This window comes from Lontra canadensis, unplaced genomic scaffold (genome assembly GCF_010015895.1).
Source record: "Lontra canadensis isolate GAN:19392208 unplaced genomic scaffold, GSC_riverotter_1.0 scaffold98, whole genome shotgun sequence".
NCBI lineage: Eukaryota > Metazoa > Chordata > Mammalia > Carnivora > Mustelidae > Lontra > Lontra canadensis.
This window is the reverse complement of record NW_022631092.1, coordinates 3,069,272-3,091,774: the sequence shown is the minus strand read 5'-3', so window position 1 is coordinate 3,091,774 and position 22,503 is coordinate 3,069,272. Positions and strand designations below refer to the sequence as shown.

Genomic DNA, 22,503 nt, shown 5'->3' with positions numbered 1-22,503 from the left:
GCGGATGTTCCAAGTGAAACAATACTTTAAAGATATGAAGGGGCACCTGGGTGGCTCTGCGGGTTAAAGCCTCTGCCTTCAGCTCAGGTCATGCATGATCCCAGGGTCCTGGGATTGAGCCCTGCATCAGGCTCTCTGCTCAGTGGGGAGATTGCTTCCCCATGCCCCTGCCTGCCTCTCTGCCTACTTGTGATCTGTCAAATAAATAAATAAAATCTTTAAAAAAAAAAAGATATTGAAAGGTATCTAAATTCAGTTTCCTTAATAGCATGTACCTTCTAAGCTATAGATTTCAGTATGTGTAACTGGGAAATTACTATGGTACTATTTTGTTTGGTAATTTTTTCAATTTTTTTTTCTTTTTTTAGATTTTATTTATTTGACAGAGAGAGACACAGTGAGAGAGGGAACACAAGCAGGGGGAACGGGAGAGGGAGAAGCAGGCCTCCTGCAGAGCAGGGAGCCTGATGCGGGGCTTGATCTCAGAACCCTGGGATCATGACCCAAGCCGAAGGCAAATGCTTAACGATTGAGCCACCCAGGAGCCCCAAGGTTTTTCATTTTAAATTTTATTTATTTGTTTGACAGAGAGAGACACAGTGAGAGAGGGAACACAAGCAGGGGAGTGAGAGAGGGAGAGGTAGGCTTCCCTCCGAGCAGGGAGCCCGATGCCAGGCTTGATTCCAGGACCCTGGAATCATGACCTGAGCCGAAGACAGACGCTTAATGACTGAGCCACCCAGGTGCCTGACAAACACCTAATCTAAGATTCAATTCATTTCAGAAATAAATCATATAATCTGTAAGGTTACTTTTTTTTTTAAAGATTTTATTTATTTATTTGCCAGAGCAAGCAGGCAATGGGGTGGGGCGGGGAGCAGGCTCCCTGCCTAGCAGAGAGCCTGATGTGGGGCTCCATCCCAAGACCCTGGGATCATGACTTGAGCCGAAGGCAGAGGTCTTAACCCACTGAGCCACCCAGGCACCCCTGTAAGGTTACTTCTAAGATTCTGTAACTATTTGTATTTCCTTACATGCATGCTACTTGATTTCTTTGCATTTTAGCTACATAAATGAATCAGGAAACATGCACAGTAAATAAAAAATGTCTTCGTCCCACTGACAAGCACGAAGGAACACACACATTTTAGGAATATATATGTATTTTAAAGGATTCAATCGTACTTCCGTAAGCAAAATCATGGATACAGGATGAGAAATACCTTAAGTTACAGTCAACACAGATTGTTTAAGTTAAAGACTTACATTGTGTGTTTATATACATAACATGTTACAGCATAAAATCACACCCAACTTTGCTCTCTTCAGGTACAAGTTAAATATATGTTTGTTGAATGGTATCATCTCTGGAGGTCTGAATATTGGGTGCGAGTGGGGATTCTAGGTTTCCTTGGGTCTCAAGAGCTCATCTCACTCCTTCAGTACTTCTCTTCCCGTTTTCCTTCTTCTTACACAGAATTGCCGTTCTTAAATTTAATATCCAATTTTCACCACTTGTTCATGTCACATGGTTCTTTCGAATGTTATTGTCCAAGAACTGACATGTATTTTTTATAACAAGCAGAAGCCAAAAGATGTAGACATCACACAATTTCATTCAATGGTTATTTAAAAAGTAGAAAGCAATAAAAATTCTGTTGCCAACTTAGAGGATTTTATATATCATTAAGTGTTCTAATTTATTTCCATGGTCTGAAATTTATTTCTCATTCAAGAAAACAGATTCATTTCTAAACATTTATTGTATCTTTCTTTGCTGGAAACAGAAGAAACGTTTTTTTCTTTGACAAGGTTGTCCTAGGGGAATAAAACAAATACTTTTCCAAATTAGAGCGCAAGTCTTTCCTAAATGTCACTGTGTGGTAATTCAGATATAGTAGCAGCCTTTAAAATTTCATAAAAGCTACTGTTAAGATGGTGGTTTGGGCCGTTTTGCAGATGGTCCATCTGAGTTAGATCTGTTACCAGTGTTATTTTCATCTTCTGCATCATCTTCATCATCACCTTTTAAAATAAATATTGTTGTATGACAATATGTTTGATGGTTCAAAGAAAGAGACTGCTAAAATGGTTGATAATGATATTTCAACTTTAAGGGTTAATAAAATCATGCATATAACAGATTAAAGTATGTATGGTTAAAAAGATTTCAAGAATTTTGGTGTTTGAAATATTTCTTATCACTTTTTTTGGGAGATAAAATTCGTAGACCATAAAATTCACTCGAAGGTATATGAATTGTACCTCCAAAAAAAGTGATGATAGATTTTAAATTTTAAGGTGTACAATTTATTGATTTGTTGTATATTCCCTAGGTTGAGCAACTGTCACCACTATTTAATTCTAGAACATTTTCATCATCCCAGAAAGAAATCTCACACCCATTAACAACCGCTTTCCATTCCCTTTAGCCTTTGGCCACCTCTAATCCACTTTCTACTTCCATAGATTTGTCTATTCTGGACATTTCATATAAATGGAATCATAAAATATGTGGCCTTTTTGTCTGCCTCTCTTCACTCAACGTTTTTTTAAGGTTCATTCACACTGTAGTGTTTATTGGTACTTCCTTTTTATTGTTGAACAGTACTCCACTGATGGATACATCACATTTTGTTTATCCACATCAGGTGATGGACTTCTGTGCTGTTTCCAATTTTTAGTTATTATAAAACAGTGCTGCTACGAACATTCATGAATAAGCTTTCATGTGAACGTATGTTTCCAGTTCTCTTTGTGCAGAGCTAGGAATGGAATGAGTGGAATTTCTGGGTCATATAACTTTATGTTTAACTTTTTGAGGAGCTGCCGAACTGTTTTCCAAAGAAGGTATAACATTTCATATTTCCACCAGCAATGTATAAGGCCTCCAATTTCTTCACATCCTAGCCAGCACTTGTCATTGTTCTTTCTGTTTATAGCCATCCTAGTGAGCATGATGGGTTTTTTATTGTGGTCTTCATTAGCATTTTTCTGATGGCCAATGACGCTGAACATCTTTTCATGAGCTTACTGACCATTTGTATATCTCATCTGGAGAAATGTCTATTCAAATCCTTTGCATATTTGATAACTGGATTATTTGTAATCCAATTTCACTACTTAGTACTTTTTAGAGTTCTAACACTTTTTTTAGTAATTGTTATAATTTTTAAATTTTGGACATTTGTTGAGATAGAATTCCTATGACACAAAATGTACCATTTCAATCTCTATTACTTTTAACAAAGGAAATTCAAACCTAAGCTTTATGGGGTCTTCATTTAATATACAAAAACATGTTCTCCAATACAAAGATATTAGAGACCTGCCATTAATGGAATAGGTGGCAGTTATTTTTCCAGTAAGTGATGATATTTTAAGAAATGGCTCTAGCTATATTCCAATGACAACACTTTCAACAGATTAGAGAAGTACTTCTGGAGCCAAGAAACAGGACTTCACTTTCAAGGTAGGTGGCAACACCCAATTAACATATTCATGGCACCAGTCTATTGTCTGCACTCAGTATAATGGTCTGAGTTCACATTATCTGTAACTGTCAAGATGTAAACAAGATGGGAAAAAAAAAAAGTACAGTACAGTTTAAGCCCCTCTTTAGAGGCGTTAAGTCCTGACTCAAGAATTTAATTCTTGGGTTCTTCAGCTCAGGGCAGAAAATGTACCTTACCTTTTTTTGTATTCACCTGAATTTCACATTTCTCCTTTCAAACTGTGCCTTCTAAAATGGGATAGAGGAAGGGAGTCCCTGGGAGTTAGAGCTCCTTAAACTGACGTCTTCAGGACCTATTCTGCGACAGATGGCAGTCTCCCTAACATGTTTGTACTTTCAACCCCGGAATGCTCATTTTCATCCTTCAACCCCCAACTCAAAAGTCATGCCCCTTTCCTGGGTCCTCTGAGCGTGCAGTATTTACAGAGGGCCCTGGGGTCATACTTCTAGTCTGTAGTAAGTGTTTGCTTATCTAACCCCACCAGCCCGAGAGTTCCACAAGGCCAGGAACTGAGCGGCATTCACCTCATTCTTTTTCAAGAGCACAGCCCAGTGCCTGGCAGAGTACTAGGCACTCAGCATGTTTTTTTTTTGTGTGGCATAAATGGAAAGAGTCGCGAAAACGCCTAAGTAGAAGCAGCCCAGATAACACGATAACAATTTTTAGTTGGATTCTTGTTCCCTCGAGGCTTTCTCCAAGTCGGCCACTCTCCCCGGGCTCCCCTGCCCCGCCCTCCTGTCGCTCCAGCACCTTCTCAGGGCTCACCGTCCGTGGCCTCTTCTGGAGCCGCCGCCTCCTGGTCTTGCGCTTCCTGCTGTACGAGGGGGCCGAAGAGCTCGATCACCAGCTCTCTCATCTGGGCCACACCAGCCAACAGGCCCTGGAAAGGGTCCGCGTCGCCCGGCGCCTCACAGGGCACCCGCAGCAGCTGCTGCTGCCCATCCAGCCCGACGTACTCGCCCGACAACTCCATGACGATCGCGGAGCTTCCACAGCAAGAGCCTGGGAAGTACCATCCGGAAGCGGAAGTCAGCACGCGGAGGGCGCAGGCGGGCGCAGGCGGGCCAAGGGAGAGGAGTGACTTCCGTTTGTCGGGAGTCGCTCCTCCTCCTTCCTTCTCTTCCCTTCTTTGGGATTGGCTCTTAGCACTGGGCTCCGCCTCCTCCGGCCACGCCTCCCGCAGCCGCTTTTCCCGCCTCCGCCGGGCCGAGCGGCGGTCCCGCTGACAGTTGAGGATGGCCGGGGCGGAGGGGTCCGCTGGGCGGCAGTCGGAGCTGGAGCCCGTGGTATCGTTGGTCGACGTTCTAGAGGAGGACGAGGAGCTGGAGAACGAGGCGTGCGCCGTACTGGGCGGCAGCGACTCCGAGAAGTGCTCCTACTCGCAGGTGGGCGCGCGGCCCGGGCCTCGCCTCCCCCGGGCTCCCGCCGAACCTCCTGTTCCCGACCCGCCTTGCCCTCTTCCCGCCGTTCGTCGTAGGCTTCCCCGTCCCAGGCCCAGCTGCCCTTAAACCTCAGCCTCCTGGGTCCTCCTTCTTAGCCTGTAGCCAGCAGGGCCCCCCTCCTCCCTCGGTCTTCCTTCGTCCGGTCCCTCGGGATTCTGCAGGCTCCGGCCGTGGGGCCCCTGCTCTTTCCTTCCTCTCCCGTCTCTCCTCGGTGCCTCGGCTGCTTTTCAGAAACCGTCTCCGTGACCCCTCAGATCCCGACATCTTTGTCCTTACTTTTCGCGTCCTAAGAGTGTTTCTTAGGAAGCGAATGGGGAGAGTCAAAGCAGAGTTAAAGGAGAGAGCTCAGGATTTGAAAAAGCTCCCCCTGGGCTGGTTCCTTGACAGGTAATCCTCTACAATTGAGCTTGACAAGCGCTAGCTCGTAGTTTTTTTTGGCCAGACGAAGCAAGTACAGTGTCTATTTGCATCCCGCCCCCCGCCCCCCGCCCCCCATGGAAACAGACCGGAACCGCGACAGCAGGTGGCACAGGCGAAGGAGGGGAGGAAAGGAGAGGATTTGCTTGAAGGGTAAATTTGGCATTTGGAAGACGTTGTGAATCAGGATTTGAGGGGGTGCGTTGCAGTGTTTGGTGACTCGTCCTGTATTTCTAGGTACAAAAATGGAGCAAGGTGGGTAGAAGGAATCTACTCGGGATGAGAATTGGTAGGAAGAAGGAGGTTACCCAGACTCTGGGAGATGCGTGGAACATTGGGGGACGAGGCGAGAGACTTGGGGCCATCGTTATGTGGTGCAGACTGAGCTCATAATACCACTTGTCATCGTTGACCGGTTGAGTTTACCCTGCGCAGTGGTTAGATTGTTGAATTAACCTGGTATCTACAGATAGTCCCAGATGTTGGCTGCTATTTTAAAACCTTTGGTCACCATTGAAACAACTTTTTCTCTTTAAGAAAAAAAAGTGTCTGTAAGCCTTTCTAGAAATGTAGTTAGCTTTATAAAAAAGACGTCTTAAAAGTTTTCTTTTTACTGTAGTAAAATATGTGGAAAATTACATGAGTCATGTCTATGGGTTGGGGGAAAAAGTGAACATAAGTATGTACCTACTAACCGCGGGTCCCCCAGATCAAGAAATAGAACATTAAGGGCATCCTAAAAGATTCTGTCTCCCTCCTTGCTAGAGGAGGGTAACCACTGTCAAGATTTCTAAAAGTATTGCCTGTTTTTCCTCCCAACTTTTAATTTTGAAAAAATTTAAATCTACAGGTATGTTGAAAGAATAATATTACGAACACCTGTGTATCTCTTACATGTATTCATTTTTTGCCACATATGTTTTATCTCTCTTTTCTATATAATACACTTTTTCCCCCCGAATCATTTGAAAATAAGTTGCAGACACAATGACACTCTAAATATTTCAGCATGCACCTCCTAAAGTCAAAAGGATTCTTTTAATGCATTGATTTTCTCTCTGGCAGAGTCACAAGTGTTTTCCAAAATTATAAGTGTGATAATGCTTACATAAACCTGTACATATTCTCCTATATTTTCATGTGTTAAAATCTTGTGCAGACCAGCTTTTTTTTATTTCCAGCTGGCTGGGAATTTAAAACTATCATTTTAAGAAAAAATTGTATGAAAATGAGCACCAATATAAGACATATATAATGATTTGAAACATGCAACGGTGTTTTGGTACTTTCTTGTGTAACTATTCTCTCTTAACATTTTGGGGCTGTCTTTTAGGGCTCAGTAAAGAGACAAGCACTATATGCCTGTAGTACATGCACCCCAGAGGGAGAAGAACCAGCAGGAATTTGCCTAGCTTGCAGTTACGAATGTCATGGAAGTCATAAACTATTTGAGCTATACACAAAAAGGTAAAGACAGAGATTGGCGCTGAATGCTTTTTAAGTGTTTGAATTCTTTCCCACCTGTACTGTTTTTCTTGTTTTCCCATTTAAAGTAGTTGTGCACTGGTCAAATTTAATGTAATTGTTTAATTGGAGAGAACAGTTTTTCCAGAGGGCCTTTTAAAGTATAATTACTGTATAAACTCAAACTGTCCTCCTTCCTCTGCCATTGTTTTACTTGTCTGTTTGTGTATGTGGGATATAAATATTTGTCTCTGTGCATGTTTATTTTATTGTTATATGCTTGGGGAAATTTTAAATTGGATACATGAACAACAACCAAGATCACTTTTTGGGCTTGGTATTAATTTAAAGAGTAACTCATTAGATTTAAAAGAAAAATTAAAAGCGTTTTTTCCTCATTTTTTCCAGAAACTTTCGTTGTGATTGTGGGAACAGCAAGTTTAAAAATTTGGAATGCAAATTATTTCCTGTAAGTAAGCACTGTAACTAAAAATGCATTGAAAATAGCTGAGACTGATATTTGTGAGAGTGGATTAAAACTATGCATTTTCTTGGGATTGGGAGGGAGACAAACCATAAATGACTCTTAATCTCACAAAACAAACTGAGGGTTGCTGGGCAGAGGGGGGTTGGGAGGGGGGGGTTATGGACATTGGGTAGGGTATGTGCTATGGTGAGTGCTGTGAAGTGTGTAAACGTGGAGATTCATAGACCTGTACCCCTGGGGGGGAAAAATATATATATATGTTTATAAAAAATAAAATTATAAAAAAAAAACAACTATGCATTTTCCAAAAAGGAAGTTCTTTTTTTTTTTTTTTTAAGATTTTATTTATTTATTTGACAGATAGAGATCACAAGTAGGCAGAGAGGCAGGCAGAGAGAGAGAGAGGAGGAAGCAGGCTCCCTGCCGAGCAGAGAGCCCGATGCGGGACTCGATGCCAGGACCCTGGGATCATGACCCGAGCCAAAGGCAGAGGCTTTAACTCACTGAGCCACGCAGGTGCCCCCCAAAAGGAAGTTCTTATGCTTATTCTTTGCAAATAGGCAAATCAGTATTAAACTGTATTCCATTTTTTATTTTGTTGGAAAACTAACCTGTTTAGAGCCTATATTACAGATTGTAATTATTATGAAATATTTTGGTGGGGATGTTCTTTGAAGTAACTCAGGTTTGATTATGTTGGTTGTGCTCATGGTTTAAGGCTTTTAAAGCAAAGGGTATGACTTTAAAAACAAAAAAAACTTGCTCGTAATGAATGTGAGCTAGATGCACACAGGAGTTTTTCACTGCTTTTTTGCTAATTATACAGTAACGTTTACTAAAGTAACAAAAGCTAAGTAGAAAGGGATTTTACACTGTCCAGTCATGATTACTATTCCATTATAATTACTATTTCCCTCCTTTCAAGGTTATTTTTAGACAATTTCCTTGCCTGCTTTTTTACCTTCCAGTAACCTGGGAGCTTTGGCAATCACAGCTGGGCATTAAGAAATACTTTGAAATTCTAGGCCAGTGTTCATTTACATGGGTCGATCATTAATATTTATAATTAACTTTTACCAGCATTTTGTTATGGATGTATTTGGTTTCCCCCAGTTACTGCAAAGAGGGTACAAAAAATTAATTTTATTTATTCTCTGTGTCTTGGAAAAAATACTCTTTTAATAGGAGTGAATTCTTTTTCTTGGTACTTTGAAAGTTAAAGACCAACTTTTGGGGAGGAAGTTATTTAATGTAGAAGTTGATTGAATGCATGGACTTCATGCAATAGGAAATTTATGATATTTATGATATTATATTCATGTTATTTATCATGCTTTACTATATTACACTGATGATATATTATAAATATAATGTATTATATGTCATATATATGATATTTGTATGGCATTTATGATAATTTATACTTTCATGATACCTGAAATTATAGTCAAAATTAGACCATATTTTACATTGAAATTAATCTCTTTCAGGACAAAGCAAAGATAAATCCTGGCAATAAATACAATGACAACTTTTTTGGATTGTACTGCATTTGTAAGAGACCTTATCCTGATCCTGATGATGAGGTAAGAGAATTAGAGGTTACTTGGAGGTTAATACCTCTAGCCTTCACTCCTCAGCCTGTTGTCCAGTCTGGATCTCTGTAGCTGTTAAGAGGGGATTTGGGGATTATGAGAGGATTCTATGTTTATCCTTTCCTAGGAGTCTGGGCTGGAGCTGTAACTGGTACAGATCTCGACTATTCTCACTCTACACCATGAGAGTGAAATATTGGACAGGACTTTCTCAAGGCCAGCACTTTCTTCCTTCCTCTCTCTCGTTGCTTGCCTGCTCTGCTCCCCCAAACATTGTCCAAAAAATGATCTTCAACTTCTTGCTTCCCTGAAAGAAAAGAAATGGGGTATACAAACTGAATCCTCTTAAAGATTTCAATATATACAAAATTTTTTTATTTTTTAATTAATTTTATTTTTTAAAGATTCTATTTATTTATTTGATAGAGAGATCACAAGTAGGCAGAGCAGCAGTCAGAGGGAGAGGGGGAAGCAGGCTCCCTGCTGAGCAGAGAGCCCGATGCGGGGCTCGATCCCAGGACCCTGAGATCATGACCTAAGCCGAAGGCAGAGGCTTAACCCATTGAGTCACCCAGGCGCCCAAAATGTTTAAAATTTTTTAAAAAGTATACACAGAATTTAGAAAGAGTTGTTCTGCTTCCTCACTCTATCTTCTTACTTCCTGGATATAACCCGTGTTAACAGTTTTTGGGGCATATGTTTTTAGACTCTTTCTTTGCCCATGTAAGTGGGTGTGTGTTTCAATGTGTAGTTTCCTTTTAACAAAAGTGAAAATTCAATACATTCACTTGTGCAGCTTTTCTCACTTATCAGTATATCACAGACCTCTTTCCACATGACACCGCACAAATCCACCTTGCTCCCAGGTCACTTCATAACGTGACCTGCTGTAAGTTAGTGACCTGGGTGTCCTGTCGCAGACTGCTGCTGTCTCATTTCTCGGCATTGTAAAGAAAGCTGCGGTGAACTTCCCTATACAGTAATATGACTGAGTGTATACCTAGAGGGAGAACCAGAGAGACTTAGGATACTTATATTTCCTGCAAAAAGAGTTCAGTTGCAAATAGTAGATGTTTTTCCCTATTCTCTTGTTAGGCCTACATACTTGCAGTCTTTTTACATTTTGCCATGTTGATAGGTGAAGAGCAGTATCTTTTAAAGATTTCCTTTCCCTGATCATGAGTGAGATTATGCATCCTACATGAGCTTATTAAATATTTGTAATAACCTATCTGAATTGTCTGTTCATAGTCTTGGCCCATATTTTGACTGGCTTTTGTTTGTGTATTTACTGATTTGAAGAAGTGCTTTTATGTTTAGAGAAATTAGCCTTTTGCCCTCTTGCTTTCTAGTTGTCTTGGAACTGTAATTATTGAACCAAATTATATAGAGGAACAAGTTGAAGATATTTTTGAGTTAACAAAGATAAAACCTTAAAACTGGGGCACCTGGGTGGCTCAGTTGTTGGGTGGCTGGCTTCGGCTCAGGTCATGGTCCCAGGGTTCTGGGACCGAGCCCCACATTGGGCTCCCTGCTCAGTGGGAAGCCTGCTTCTCCCTCTCCCACTCCGCCTGCTTGTTCCCACTCTTGCTGTGTCTCTCTCTGTCAAATAAATAAATAAATCTTTAAAAAACCCTTAAAACTGGATATTTTAAGTTATGGGGTAAAGTGTTATGACACTGTTAAACGACAGAAATAAGATGCTGAATAAATTGAACAAGGCAGAAAAAGGAATAAAACATACATATATATATATATATATATATATATATATATATATATTTTGTGTGTGTGTAGGTCTATGTATGGGCATATATAAAGATACGTATGCTTTTTCCCCCTTTAAGAAGTTATAATAGGGAAAAGGCAGAACAACATTGGGGTATTAATCAGTAGACAGGAAAGTCTGGGAATGAAAGGAAACCACTCCAAAAGAGTCTGTGCCCTTTGGTATATTGTTTTCCTAGGGCCAGAATTTAATTACTTAATTATTTAACTAATTCAAGTTAGGGAAATTATTGCTGTCCGTATTATCAAAAGACTGTTTATGATATTTACTTTCCAGTTTAAGTAAAATGAAAGGGTTGAAGAATGTGGGGTTGCCACATTCTGCATTGGTCAAGTTGTCTTACCTCCCTGGGCCTTGGTTTATGGATAAAATAAAGATGCCAAGTAACCAAAGTGAATTTTTTTTTTAAAAGATTTTATTTATTTATTTGACAGACAGAGATCACAAGTAGGCAGAGAGGCAGGCAGAGAGAGAGGAAGGAAGCAGGCTCCCTGCCGAGCAGAGAGCCCGATGCGGGGCTCGATCCTTGGACCCTGGGATCATGGCCTGAGCCGAAGGCAGAGGCTTAGCCCACTGTGCCACCCAGGCGCCCTCCAAAGTGAATTTTTGATGGTTGCTTCCAAAGTGCTCACCTCAGTGTACCCCTTCTGCAAACCAGTTCCTGGAGAGTGAGCTTCTCTGGCCCTGTGACCCGCTCCTTCTCCCTGTGCCCTTGACTGTTGGCACGTGGAGAGCAGTCTCACAGAATCGGCAGAGAATTATTTAGTATCTGCTTCTGCTGTTTGCCAGATTGACTTCTGTGTCCCTGAATTCACTGTACTCATTAACATGCGAACTGCTTTCCACATTAGATTCCGGATGAGATGATCCAGTGTGTGGTCTGCGAGGACTGGTTCCACGGGAGGGTAAGGAAAGCTTTGACCTTTTAAAGCCCTCATCTTCACGAAAAGAGAAAAGAGCTTTTCTTTTTGAATGGCATTATCTTTTACCTTATGATTACTCTTCTAAAAATAAACTATAAAGATAGGATCGGTGCTGTATTGCAGTATTTGTTTATTACATAATGAGGATTTGGGGCAACTTGGAGACCACAAGCAAAATCCTCGGTTTCCTGTATTCACAGCATCTTGGTGCCGTTCCCCCCGAGAGCGGCGACTTCCAGGAGATGGTATGCCAGGCTTGTATGAAGCGCTGCTCCTTCCTGTGGGCTTACGCTGCGCAGCTGGCGGGTACGTGTCTCTGTGGTATCAGGGTGCCCCAAACCCGGGTTCGTGACATTTCTGTGTTCAGTCCAGAATTTTTAGCAACTGTTTTTTTTTTTTTTTCCTAAATTTAAATTCAATGCATTAACTTACAGTGTATTATTAGTTTCAGAGGAAGAGGTCAGGGATTCATCAGCCTTATATAACACCCAGTGCTCATTCCATTCCGTGCCCTCTTTCATGCCAGTCACCCAGTTTCCCATTCCCCTCCCCTCTCCCCTCCAGCAACCCTCAGTCTGTTTCCTATGGTCAAGGGTCTTTTAGCAACTGTTTTTAAGTTGGAGGAGACCAGAATCAGGGAAAATGGAAGAGGAAGTTTTTGAATGGGACTTTGAAAAATAAATAGAACCAAAATAAATTGTTCTTAAATGGAAGACATGCTATTGGTTGGGAGGTGTGGGGTGTAATTTGCTACCCAGTGCTTATATTATATTATATTATGTATATACTATAGAAATTGGCCTGAAACAGCTAATCAACAATGAGTGGTCTTGAGGCATTAGGTATTTTATTTTACTGATAATGCAAATGTGTTAATTTATTTTTAGAGTGGCAGTTACTCATAGTGTTTGCTGCTCTGACCTCATAATGTCTTATCCTTCTCACCTTTAGGGAACATTTTACCATATGAACCACAAACAGCATAGCCATACCTAAAATCTAACCCTACTCTTTTGATTTGTCTCAAAGTTCTTTTTTTTCTTTTTAAGATTTTATTTATTCATTTATCAGAGAAAGAGAGAGAGTAAAAGCAGGGGGGAGCGGTAGGCAGAGGGAGAAGCACGCTCCCTGCTGAGCAAGGAGCCTGATGCAGGGCTCCATTCCAGGACCCTGGGATCATGACCTGAGCCGGAGGCAGAGGCTTTAACCCACTGAGCCACGCAGGCACTCCAGTGACTGACATTTTAATTTTTGTTTATTTTTAAAGGTTTATTTATTTGTGAGAGAGAAACCAAGATCTCAACAGACATAGCAAGAGAGAACATGAGTGGGGAGGAGAGGGAGAAGCAGGCTTCCCGCCGAGCAGGGAGCCTAGTGGGGGGCTCAATCCAGGACCTTCGGATCATGACCTGAGCCAAAGGCAGACACCTAACCAGTAAACCACCCAGGTGTCCCAAAGATGTATTTATTTAACTAATCTCTGCACTCAGTGTGGGGCTTGAACTCATGACCATAAGATCGAGTTGCATGTACTTCCGGCTGAGCCAGTCAGCTGCCCTGTGATTGACTTTTTTTTTTTTTTAATATTTTATTTGTCAGAGAAAGAGAGCACAAGCAGGGAGAGTGGCAGGAAGAGGGAGAAGCAGGCTTCCCGCTGAGTAAGAAGCTCCCCAGTGTGGGACTCAGTCCCAGGACCCTGGGATCATGACATGAGCCAAAGTCAGACTGAGCCATCCAGCGTCCTGTGACTGACATTTTTAAATGAACTGTTCAATTACTTGAACTCTGGATTAGGTAGACACAACCTAAAAAAGAGTTGATGATTCCTTTCTCTTTATTCCAAAGAATAAGGTTGACTCTCTTTTTCCAGATTCTGAAATTTTTTATAATCAGACTAAGTGATTTCTCTGTTTAATAATAATCTGGATATGTGTGTGTTTCTTTTCACTGAACCCGCAGTCACCAAAGTTTCCACAGAGGATGACGGGTTGGTGCTGAATGTTGATGGAACAGGTGATCAGGAAGTCATCAAACCCAAAAATGGAGGTCATCAAGATAGTAGCCTCAGAGAGGATGTTCCAGAATATGGAAAGGATGCGGTCCAGGAAGTCAAAGCAGAACAGACTAATGAACCATGTGCCAGCTCTAGTTCTGAATCTGATCTCCAGGTAACATAGGAAGTCTGATGCCATAAAAGAAAGAAAGCGTAAGCAAAATTAATTCTGGAAGCTCCGTAGGATTTCATGCCTAAAGAAATTCCTCTCTATAGCCTAAGCTCTGGAAACTGTGATAGTGTAAAAAACACACTTCAAAATTTCATTTCATTTCAGACAGGGTTTAAGAATCAGCATCTCAACTTGGAATCACAGTCTGGCTGCAGACTTCAAGAGCTTAATGCTAAGCGGTTTGTAAAGAAGGACACCGCCACCTATTGGCCCGTCAACTGGCGCAGCAAGTTATGTACCTGCAAAGACTGCATGGTGAGTTCGGGGTCAAGGTCACTGTTATGTTACCGTGTTTGTTATGGACCGATGCCACAAATAGGGCCATCTGGAAAATATATTTATGAAACTGTTGCTAGGACTGTAAAGAACTCTGAAATATTTTATATTAAGCAAATTTATGTAATGCTACTTGTCTGACTGCTTGTGGGAGAAATTAGGAATTATGTAGTACTTCTTATTCACTTATCTTCATTTCAGTGGAAAATAGAAGTTCTTCTCTTTTTTATATCGTAGAATTTGCTTGGAAATAAAAATACCCATGAAAGTTACATCAAGTCCGTCGTTTTTAAATAAAGACCCTGCAACACCTACTGGGAAGTTGGGAGATTCCTGAGAGAGATTTGGGCAGGAAAAATAAATCACTCAAGTGTTTCTATACTAAAGGCTCAGATTTTCTGGCAGTTGACCCGAAAACATTAAATAAATTTGTAGTGATTCTCATGAAGTTGACTTTCTGAGAATAACATACAGTTCTAATGGGAAACTGGTTTTATTTTTTGAAGAAAATGTATGGCGAGCTAGATGTCCTGTTCCTGACAGATGAATATGACACAGTTCTGGCTTATGAAAACAAGGGCAAGGTCGACCAGGCAGCTGACAGGAGAGACCCTTTAATGGACACCCTTAACAGCATGGACAGAGTCCAGCAAGTGGAACTCATTTGTGGTAAATGCTGTTTGAACAAAAATTCACAAAGCTCATTAAGGTTTCCTTAACTCTTAAAATATGTTTAGTGAGCAGTTAATTGTCGTTTTCACTTAATACAAACAAGGTTTGAAATTGGAATTATAAAGTAGCCTTCAATTACACTTGCCTGATTGTAGCGTTGCTGGGTATGCAGTGGTTGTTACCAGTGTCAGAATTACGTGCTAGAAGTGTTAGGTGCTTGAGAACCCTTAACGTGTGCTTTTTTGATTCATGGTAGATGTATGAGTAAGGAATAATAGAAAATCAGTATCTTTCTCCATCCACTGAAATGGTTTGCATTGAACATTACCCGTCCTCCAGGAAGCCACCAGAGGGGGAAATACCCCAGCCCTTGCTGGCAGACCTTTACAGATTGTCCCCCAGTGTGCCCAGCTGATTTTGGTCATTTCCATCCTGGTGTCTGCTCGGGTACCACCCCTTCAGAGGCAGTCATCATTTCTGTCTTTTGTTTTTAAATGTTTGATGAATTTCCTTTGCCTCTGGTAGACGAAAAGCTTTTCAAGGATGGAGGCTGCATCTGAAAGATTTCTGTGGCCCTCAAGGGGAGTCTCATACATAATAGAAACTATTAAGTGAGTGAATGAGTCTTAAAACCTAAAGTTTGACAAGCCCAAGATTATTTCAACTACTAGGATTCCAGAGAGATAGGAAGCCCTTTAAAAAATTCTTAGCTGAGGGGCGCCTGGGTGGCTCAGTGGGTTAAAACCTCTGCCTTCAGCTCAGGTCATGATCCCAGGGTCCTGGGATCGAGCCCCGCGTCGGGCTCTCTGCTCTGAGGGGAGCCTGCTTTCTCCTCTCTCTCTCTGCCTGCTTGTGATCTCTGTCTGTCAAATAAATAAATAAAATCTTTAAAAAAAAACTATTAGCTGACAGGGGTTCTGGCGGCTCTGTTGTTAAGTGTCTGCCGTTAGCTCAGGTCATGATCTCAGGGTCCTGGGATCAAGCCCCACATTGGGCTCCCTGCTTGGCGGAAAGCCTGCTTCTCCCTCTTCCACTCCTGCTGGTTGTGTCCTCTCTCTCTCTCTCTTTGTGTCTCTCTCTGTCAAGTAAATAAATAAAATCTTAAAAAAAAAAAAAAATCTTAGCTGGGGCACCTGGGCGGCTCAATGGGTTAAGAGTCTCCCCTTGGCTCAGGTCATGATCCTGGAGTTCCAGAATCGAGCCCTGCATCCTGCTCCCTGCTCAGCAGGGGAGTCTGCTTCTCCCTCTGCCCCTTATCCTGCTTGTGTTCTCTCTCTCTCTCAAAATAAGTAAGTAATCTTTTAAAAATTAAAAAAGTAACTTAATCTTTTTGGGCCTGAGGTTTTGTTTTTGTTTTTGTTTTTTTGTTGTTGTTGTTGTTGGTTGGTTGGTTTTTTAAAGAAGTAGGGTCCTTGATATCAAAATGAAAGAACTCAGGAGAAATTGGGACAAGTTTCTTATTTATTTGTTTATTTACTTATTTATTTAGAGAGAGAGCATGAGCAAGAGGGGCAGAGGGAGAGAATCTCAAGCGGACTCTGTGCTGAGCACAGAGCCCGATGTGGGGTTCAACCCCATGACCCTGAGATCACGACCTGAGCCGAAACCAAGAGTCAGAAGCTTAACCAACTGTGCCACCCAGGCGCCCCATAGGAGAAGTTTCAATGCACGTTTCACTTAGAGAAAAATTTAAACTATTAACATACTCAAATGTTAGTGGGAAAGAAGTACTTTGTTTCTAAAAGCACATGACTTGTCTCATGTTTACTACCTCTTTTATTGTTTTGATTTAGAATACAATGACTTGAAGACCGAACTTAAAGACTATCTCAAGAGATTTGCTGATGAAGGCACGGTATGTGAGTTAAAGAACTTTAATCATAGCCCTGTATGTTCTGAATAAACTGTTTATTTTCTTGGAGGAAAAAATGACCATGTATGTTAAACTGGAAACTTGGGTGGTGAATGCAGGCAGAGCTAAGGGAAATCAGTGAGAGGTGGGGAAAGCAGGGCCTGGCCATGCTGGGAATCCTTCCCAGCCCTGGGCTGTCGGGAATGAGGGGCAGAGCAGACATACAGGGTCTGGAGAGAGTTCGTGTAGCCAGAGAAGGCCAGGGTGTGAGCCATCCTGATTCTGCCCATCCTGACCTTCAAGTGGAGATCCTTGGAGGAGGAAGGAAAAATGACCAGGCAAGGAAAAACTAATGCCAGACCCCTCTTTTTGGATTTTTTGATTCTATAGTTTAGAATAAAAGACCTTCACAATTGGGGCTAAAACATTTTTCTTGTTCATGAGAGAGTCTATATGCTTTTAAGGGTGACACTGATTCTAAAATGTGGGATCCTCAAAACAGTCTTGCAGGTGAATTTACAAGGACTTCCTAGCTCTTTACTGTTCATACATTTGTGACAGAATGTTCTTCTGAAATACTTTTCTGGCCTCCACAGGCAGATAGAAACAAAATTTAACTTTTCTTTTGTCCTTATGGACTGTTTGCTCTGCTGTGCGCAGACACAGAAATCAAGTCAGGTGTGTCTGGCGGCTGCTGGGGAAGTGTGCTGAGATTTGGTCCCTTGGAAGGAGTCTTTGCTAGTCTGCTTGAAGCCACTTTCTCCTCACTCATAAATGTGGCAAGAGCTTAGAGCTGCCTGCAGATCTGGACAGGGTCCCAGCGCTGCCTTTCTGCTTAACGAGTTGTAAAGTCAGAAATTAAGAGTTTTCTATTTAGTAGGCATCTCATTTTTTAGAGAATGTTCCTCGTTCTCAGCCTCCCGCCTCTCAGCAGTACTTGAACTGCAGTCATTCCTGTTCCTCTGGTTAACGTAGACTCTCGCTTCTCTCTCGCTAGACCTGAGAATGTTCGTGGGACGCCTGGGTGCCTCGGTCAGTTAAGCATCTGACTGGATCTTGGTGCAGGTCTTAACGTCGGGGTCATGAGTTCAGCCCCCACTTTGAGCTCCACGTTGGGCTCCATGCTGGGCGAGGAGCCTGCTTAAAAAAAAAAAAACAAAAAACTAAGAATGTTCACAGGTATAACTGTTTAAACCTTGGCACTGTTTTTTTTTTTACTGAAGTGTAGTTAACACACAATTTTATATTGGTTTCAGGTGTCTTAACTTCTGCAGTATTCATGGGCATTTGAGGTCTTCAGAGCATGTGTGTTTTTTTGTTTTTAAAGATTTTATTTATTTATTTATTTATTTGACAGAGAGCACAAGTAGGCAGAGAGGCAGGCAGAGAGAGAGGAGGAAGCAGGCTCCCCACGGAGCAGAGAGCCCAATGCGGGGCTCGATCCCAGGACCCTGGGATCATGACCTGAGCCTAAGGCAGAGGCTTTAACCCACTGAGCCACCCAAGCGCCCCAGCATGTGTGTTCTTTTTTTTTTTTTTTTTTAAGATTTTATTTATTTATTTATTTGACAGAGAGAGCACAAGTAGACAGAGAGGCAGGCAGAGAGAGGGGGAAGCAGGCTCACTGCCGAGCAGAGAACCCGATGCGGGGCTCGATCCCAGGACCCTGAGATCATGACCTGAGCCGAAGGCAGAGGCTTAACCCACTGAGCCACCCAGGTGCCCCGCATGTGTGTTCTTGACTCTTATGTTGTACCTTTTGCTTTTGTGCAGTTTGTCATCACAAGGCCCTTTATTGATTTTACTACACACGCTTGAAATCACGTAAAAGAAAGAGCAAGCAATTTTATTCAAGGTTTTCTCCTGTGTCTTCAGTATATGGATCTTTGTCATCACTAGAGCTGCTTTTTATGAGTCTAAGATAATTTTTTTTGTATCTGATGTGATGATTTAAGAGGACAATATATTTTTTAATTGTTTGTTCTATGACATGGGTAACTAGACCTTTTTACAAAAACAAATAAGAACCTTAAGCTGCAATAAGGTTCCTCTGCTTTGGCTGTATTTGTCCTGATAAGTTGTAGATGTTCTCAGTTGAGGGACTGCCTTTTATTTTATGTTTGTGTTTGACTATAAAAGAAAGAATCCTTAGAAACTACAAAATGTCTGAGACAAATCGATGAAATGATTTATGATTGATCCCCAGTATTTATTCTTCAACATTTCTACTCTGCCTGTTGGCTGTGACCGTTTGAGGGTCTAGAAGCTTAAAATTGTGCACTCTAATTTTCATGCTTTTAGGTCACCTCTCCCAACCTTCTTCTTTTTTTTTTTTTTTTTTAAAGATTTTATTTATTTATTTATTTGAGAGACAGAGATTATAAGTAGGCGGAGAGGCAGGCAGAGAGAGGAGGAAGCAGGCTCCCCGAGGAGCAGAGAGCCCGACGCGGGGCTCGATCCCAGGACCCTGGGATTACGACCCGAGCCGAAGGCAGAAGCTTTAAACCACTGAGCCACCCAGGTGCCCCATCTCCCAACCTTCTTGAAGGAAAATTGCTTTTCTTTTATTGCCTTTCGGTATTTAGTGTTAGTGATCCGGTGTAGAGACAGTTCCTTCAAACTGGAATTTCCAAGTGTCCTGTATATTAGCATTTTATAAGTGTGAAGTTCCACGCCATTTAGCAAATAGAGTAGAGCTTTGAGCTTCAGCATCTTGAGTGGACCGGCCACCTAGAGCCTGCATCTGTTAGGGGCTCTGATTCTTTGCTGGGTGACCAGCTGTCTCAACCTTGGTGCTTGTGAAGCTGGCATATCAGTTACCTGGTGTGTTGTTCTTCCACTTAGAGGATTAGTAAGTATCTCTCCCCAAGGAAGGCATCAGGTTGGCATGGCTGCCTGTGGCTGTTTGCAGCACCTACCCTGGGGGGTAAGGGGGAGAGTTTCACTTTATATACAAATATTTATCCATTTTCTTACTTTTTCCCCCTCTCTCCCTCTTGCTCACCTGCATTCCCCCTGCTGGCTTTTTCTCTTTCCCTCCCTCTTCCTGCCCCACCTTCATTCTTTCATAACAGTAAGAATATGTTACCTTTGTAATGAAAAACTAAATTCCTGGGTGGCTTAGTGGGTTAAGCCTCTGCTTTTGGCTCAGGTCATGATCCCAGGATCCTGGGATCCAGTCCCGCATTGGGCTCTCTGCTCAGCAGGGGGCCCTCTTTCCCCTCTCTGCCTCTGCCTGTCACTCTGCCTACTTGTGATCTCTCTCTGTCAAGTAAATAAATAAAATCTTAAAAAAAAAAAAAAAAAACTAAACTAAATTCCCAAACCTATCTGTTTTGATGGACTTCGGGTGGCAGTTAGGTCAGAGCAGCTGGAGCTCAGATCAACTGGCTAGACATTCTTGGGGTGAACAAGGACTCCTTCAAGGTTGTCCCACTTTCCTTTTCATCCATATTGTTTCTTTGCCTTATTTTCTTATTTCTAATATTTTATTTTGCTAATATCATAAACACCTTTGTATGATGCTCTAATAATCCTTTTTCCAGTGAAATGGAAGATGAGTTTCTCATTGCATGAAATGGATAGCCCATTTCCTAAGGTAGCGCTTCTTTATTTTTGGTCAATTATTCTTTTCATGTAGCAAACATTTCTGACTTTGGACTCATGGCGAGGGCAGAGTTTTTTCCAGTAAAGAAGAAAATACAAATCTCAAAGCAAAACAGACTTTGTTTTCTTTGGGTACTCACACGAGCTCGAAGGACATTCCCAAGAAACTGGTGTGGTCATGAGAGAAGGCGGTGGTCTTGGGAGACCTCCGGGGTGCTGAGTTGTGTGCTGACTCTGCCAGTTTCTTTTCAACTAATGGTTTTTGTTTTTGTTTTTTTAAGATTTTATTTATTAGAGAGAGAGAGGGAGCACGAGCAGGGGGAGGGACAAAGGGAGAGGCCGAAGCAGGCTCCCCTCTGAGCAGGGAACCCAGTGCAGGGGCTCCATCCCAGGACTCTGGGATCATGACCTGAGCCAAAGGCAGACGCTTTAACAACTGAGCCACCCAGGCACCAGCAGCTACGGTTTATTAAGAACTTGGGGCGCCTGGGTGGCTCAGTGGGTTAAGCCTCTGCTTTCGGCTCAGGTCGTGATCTCAGGGTCTTGGGATCGAGGCCCACGTCGGGCTCTCTGCTCAGCAGGGAGCCTGCTTCCCCCTCTTTCTCTGACTGTCTCTGCCTACTTGTGATCTCTCTGTCAAATAAATAAATAAAATCTTTAAAAAAAAAAAAAAAAAGAAGAACTTACTCTGTGCCGGGCTGTGTTTCACAGGATTGAACCTGATCTGCTCCTCGAGTGGCGCTGTGAGATACGTGCAGCTTCTCTCCCGTTCCGTGTGACGAACCCCGGGTAGGGACTTGCCCTGCTCTTCTTCTTAGCTGTGTGACCGTGACCAGGCCCACGCCTCTGAGATGGAGCCCGTGGAATCAATTCCACATTAAAAGCATTCTTAGCAGCAGGATCTTTCGCCTGTGAATATCGTGACCGGTCACTGCCCTTCCAGAATGCACAGCCCCTTCCTAAGCTGTGTTTTTCATCAACAGGTGGTCAAGAGGGAGGACATCCAGCAGTTTTTCGAAGAATTCCAGTCCAAGAAGAGGAGACGAGTGGACGGCATGCAGTATTACTGTAGCTAGAGCGGAGGCCGCCGCGGAGGCCACTTACGGTGCCGGGAATAAAAGAGGCGTATGTCACACCTGGTCCTGTCTCGGCCTCGCGCTCTCTCCCCTCCCTAACCACAGTAGCCACAGCGTGGGTGCCGATCACCCGGCCGGCCCCCTCCGCCTCCGCCCAGCGAAGCTCGGCGCGCAAACCGCAGGCCCGCCGCCCGACCACCGAGTAACCCCCAGGTTATTTGCTTCTGAGTTTTAAGGAGTTTGATTTGGTTTTGAGAAAGTAAACTGGTTTCTTTGCTAATGATATTTTCTTTAACTCCTGAACGTATCTCCCCCGTCGCAGAGCTGTTGTCTCCAGGGACCTGCTCTGCGGGGCACGGCAGGAGCCTTCTTCCTGTTTGCCAGAGCCCCGCTAGGTCCCTCACCCCTCTGATCGTGGTGCCTTGGGTCAGCGCTTCCTCAGGCCTGGTCTCCTCTCCCACATCCCTGCTTTCTCCAGTGTGCTCACCGCAAAGAGGCGTCCTGAAACTTACTTCACCCAGGCCCAACCTTCACTGGGGCCGAGGGCCGATGGTTTTCTGGGCTGAATGTTGTCGCAGGCAGGGAGGTTGGCTGAGGTCAGGATCGAGGAAGCCAACCTTCGTTACGATTTTTACTAATAAATTTCAAGTGAAAATTTCGTTCACAATTCTCTTGACACTAGAATATTAGCATTTCCGTACTGTAGTGCTCACAGGACTTCCTGGAGAAAATTCGCCAGTGTACTAGTCCCTTTTCTGCTGCCTAGAAAACAGACCGGGTACTACCCTGTGAAATCTTGGTGGTTTACAGAGTCCTCTGGATTTCTTTATATTATCAGGGATATTCATAAGCATATAGTAAAAACGGACCTATTTTGATATTATTCTGTTATGGAAATGTTCTTAGAACCCCAGTAAATTATTATTTTTCCCCTAAAATCTGTGTTGAAGAAAAAAGATACTGGTTTAGCTCCCTTGTAGCGAGCAGGGCAGTGAGTATCCTGTTTTGGAAGAGGCAGACGGTGTGTGAGAGATTCCCAACTAGGCCCTAGGCTGCACGAATGATGAGCTTTATGTAAATAAAAGTTAATGTCCACAGCTGGTTCTCTAATGACCATGAGATCTTCTTTTGAAGAACCTTCTGGACGGTTGTATAAAACCCCAT

The 22,503-nt window shown here is 42.6% G+C and overlaps 2 protein-coding genes across 3 annotated transcripts; one reads left to right on the top strand and one right to left on the bottom strand.

The window, feature by feature from the left end:
- Positions 1-1,744: 1,744 nt before the first annotated feature.
- GON7 (GON7 subunit of KEOPS complex) lies at positions 1,745-4,531 on the bottom strand. Of its 2 annotated transcripts, none has more exons than XR_004380271.1 (2): positions 4,266-4,398; positions 1,745-2,025 (listed from the first exon to the last, which is right to left on the bottom strand). XR_004380271.1 is itself a non-coding variant. In XM_032837308.1 (2 exons), exons 1-2 carry the CDS (start codon positions 4,486-4,488, stop codon positions 1,931-1,933), a joined length of 303 nt encoding a protein of 100 aa, XP_032693199.1. In that variant the 5' UTR covers positions 4,489-4,531; the 3' UTR covers positions 1,745-1,930. The 2 variants fall into 2 exon arrangements, 1 of the variants encoding a protein (XP_032693199.1); XM_032837308.1 differs by having other exon boundaries at positions 4,281-4,531.
- Positions 4,532-4,543: 12 nt separating this feature from the next.
- Positions 4,544-21,856, top strand: UBR7 (ubiquitin protein ligase E3 component n-recognin 7). Its single transcript, XM_032837305.1, has 11 exons — positions 4,544-4,900; positions 6,708-6,841; positions 7,247-7,307; positions 8,816-8,911; positions 11,561-11,614; positions 11,833-11,938; positions 13,592-13,800; positions 13,963-14,112; positions 14,640-14,802; positions 16,599-16,660; positions 21,247-21,856. Exons 1-11 carry the CDS (start codon positions 4,751-4,753, stop codon positions 21,337-21,339), a joined length of 1,278 nt encoding a protein of 425 aa, XP_032693196.1. The 5' UTR covers positions 4,544-4,750; the 3' UTR covers positions 21,340-21,856.
- Positions 21,857-22,503: the final 647 nt, after the last annotated feature.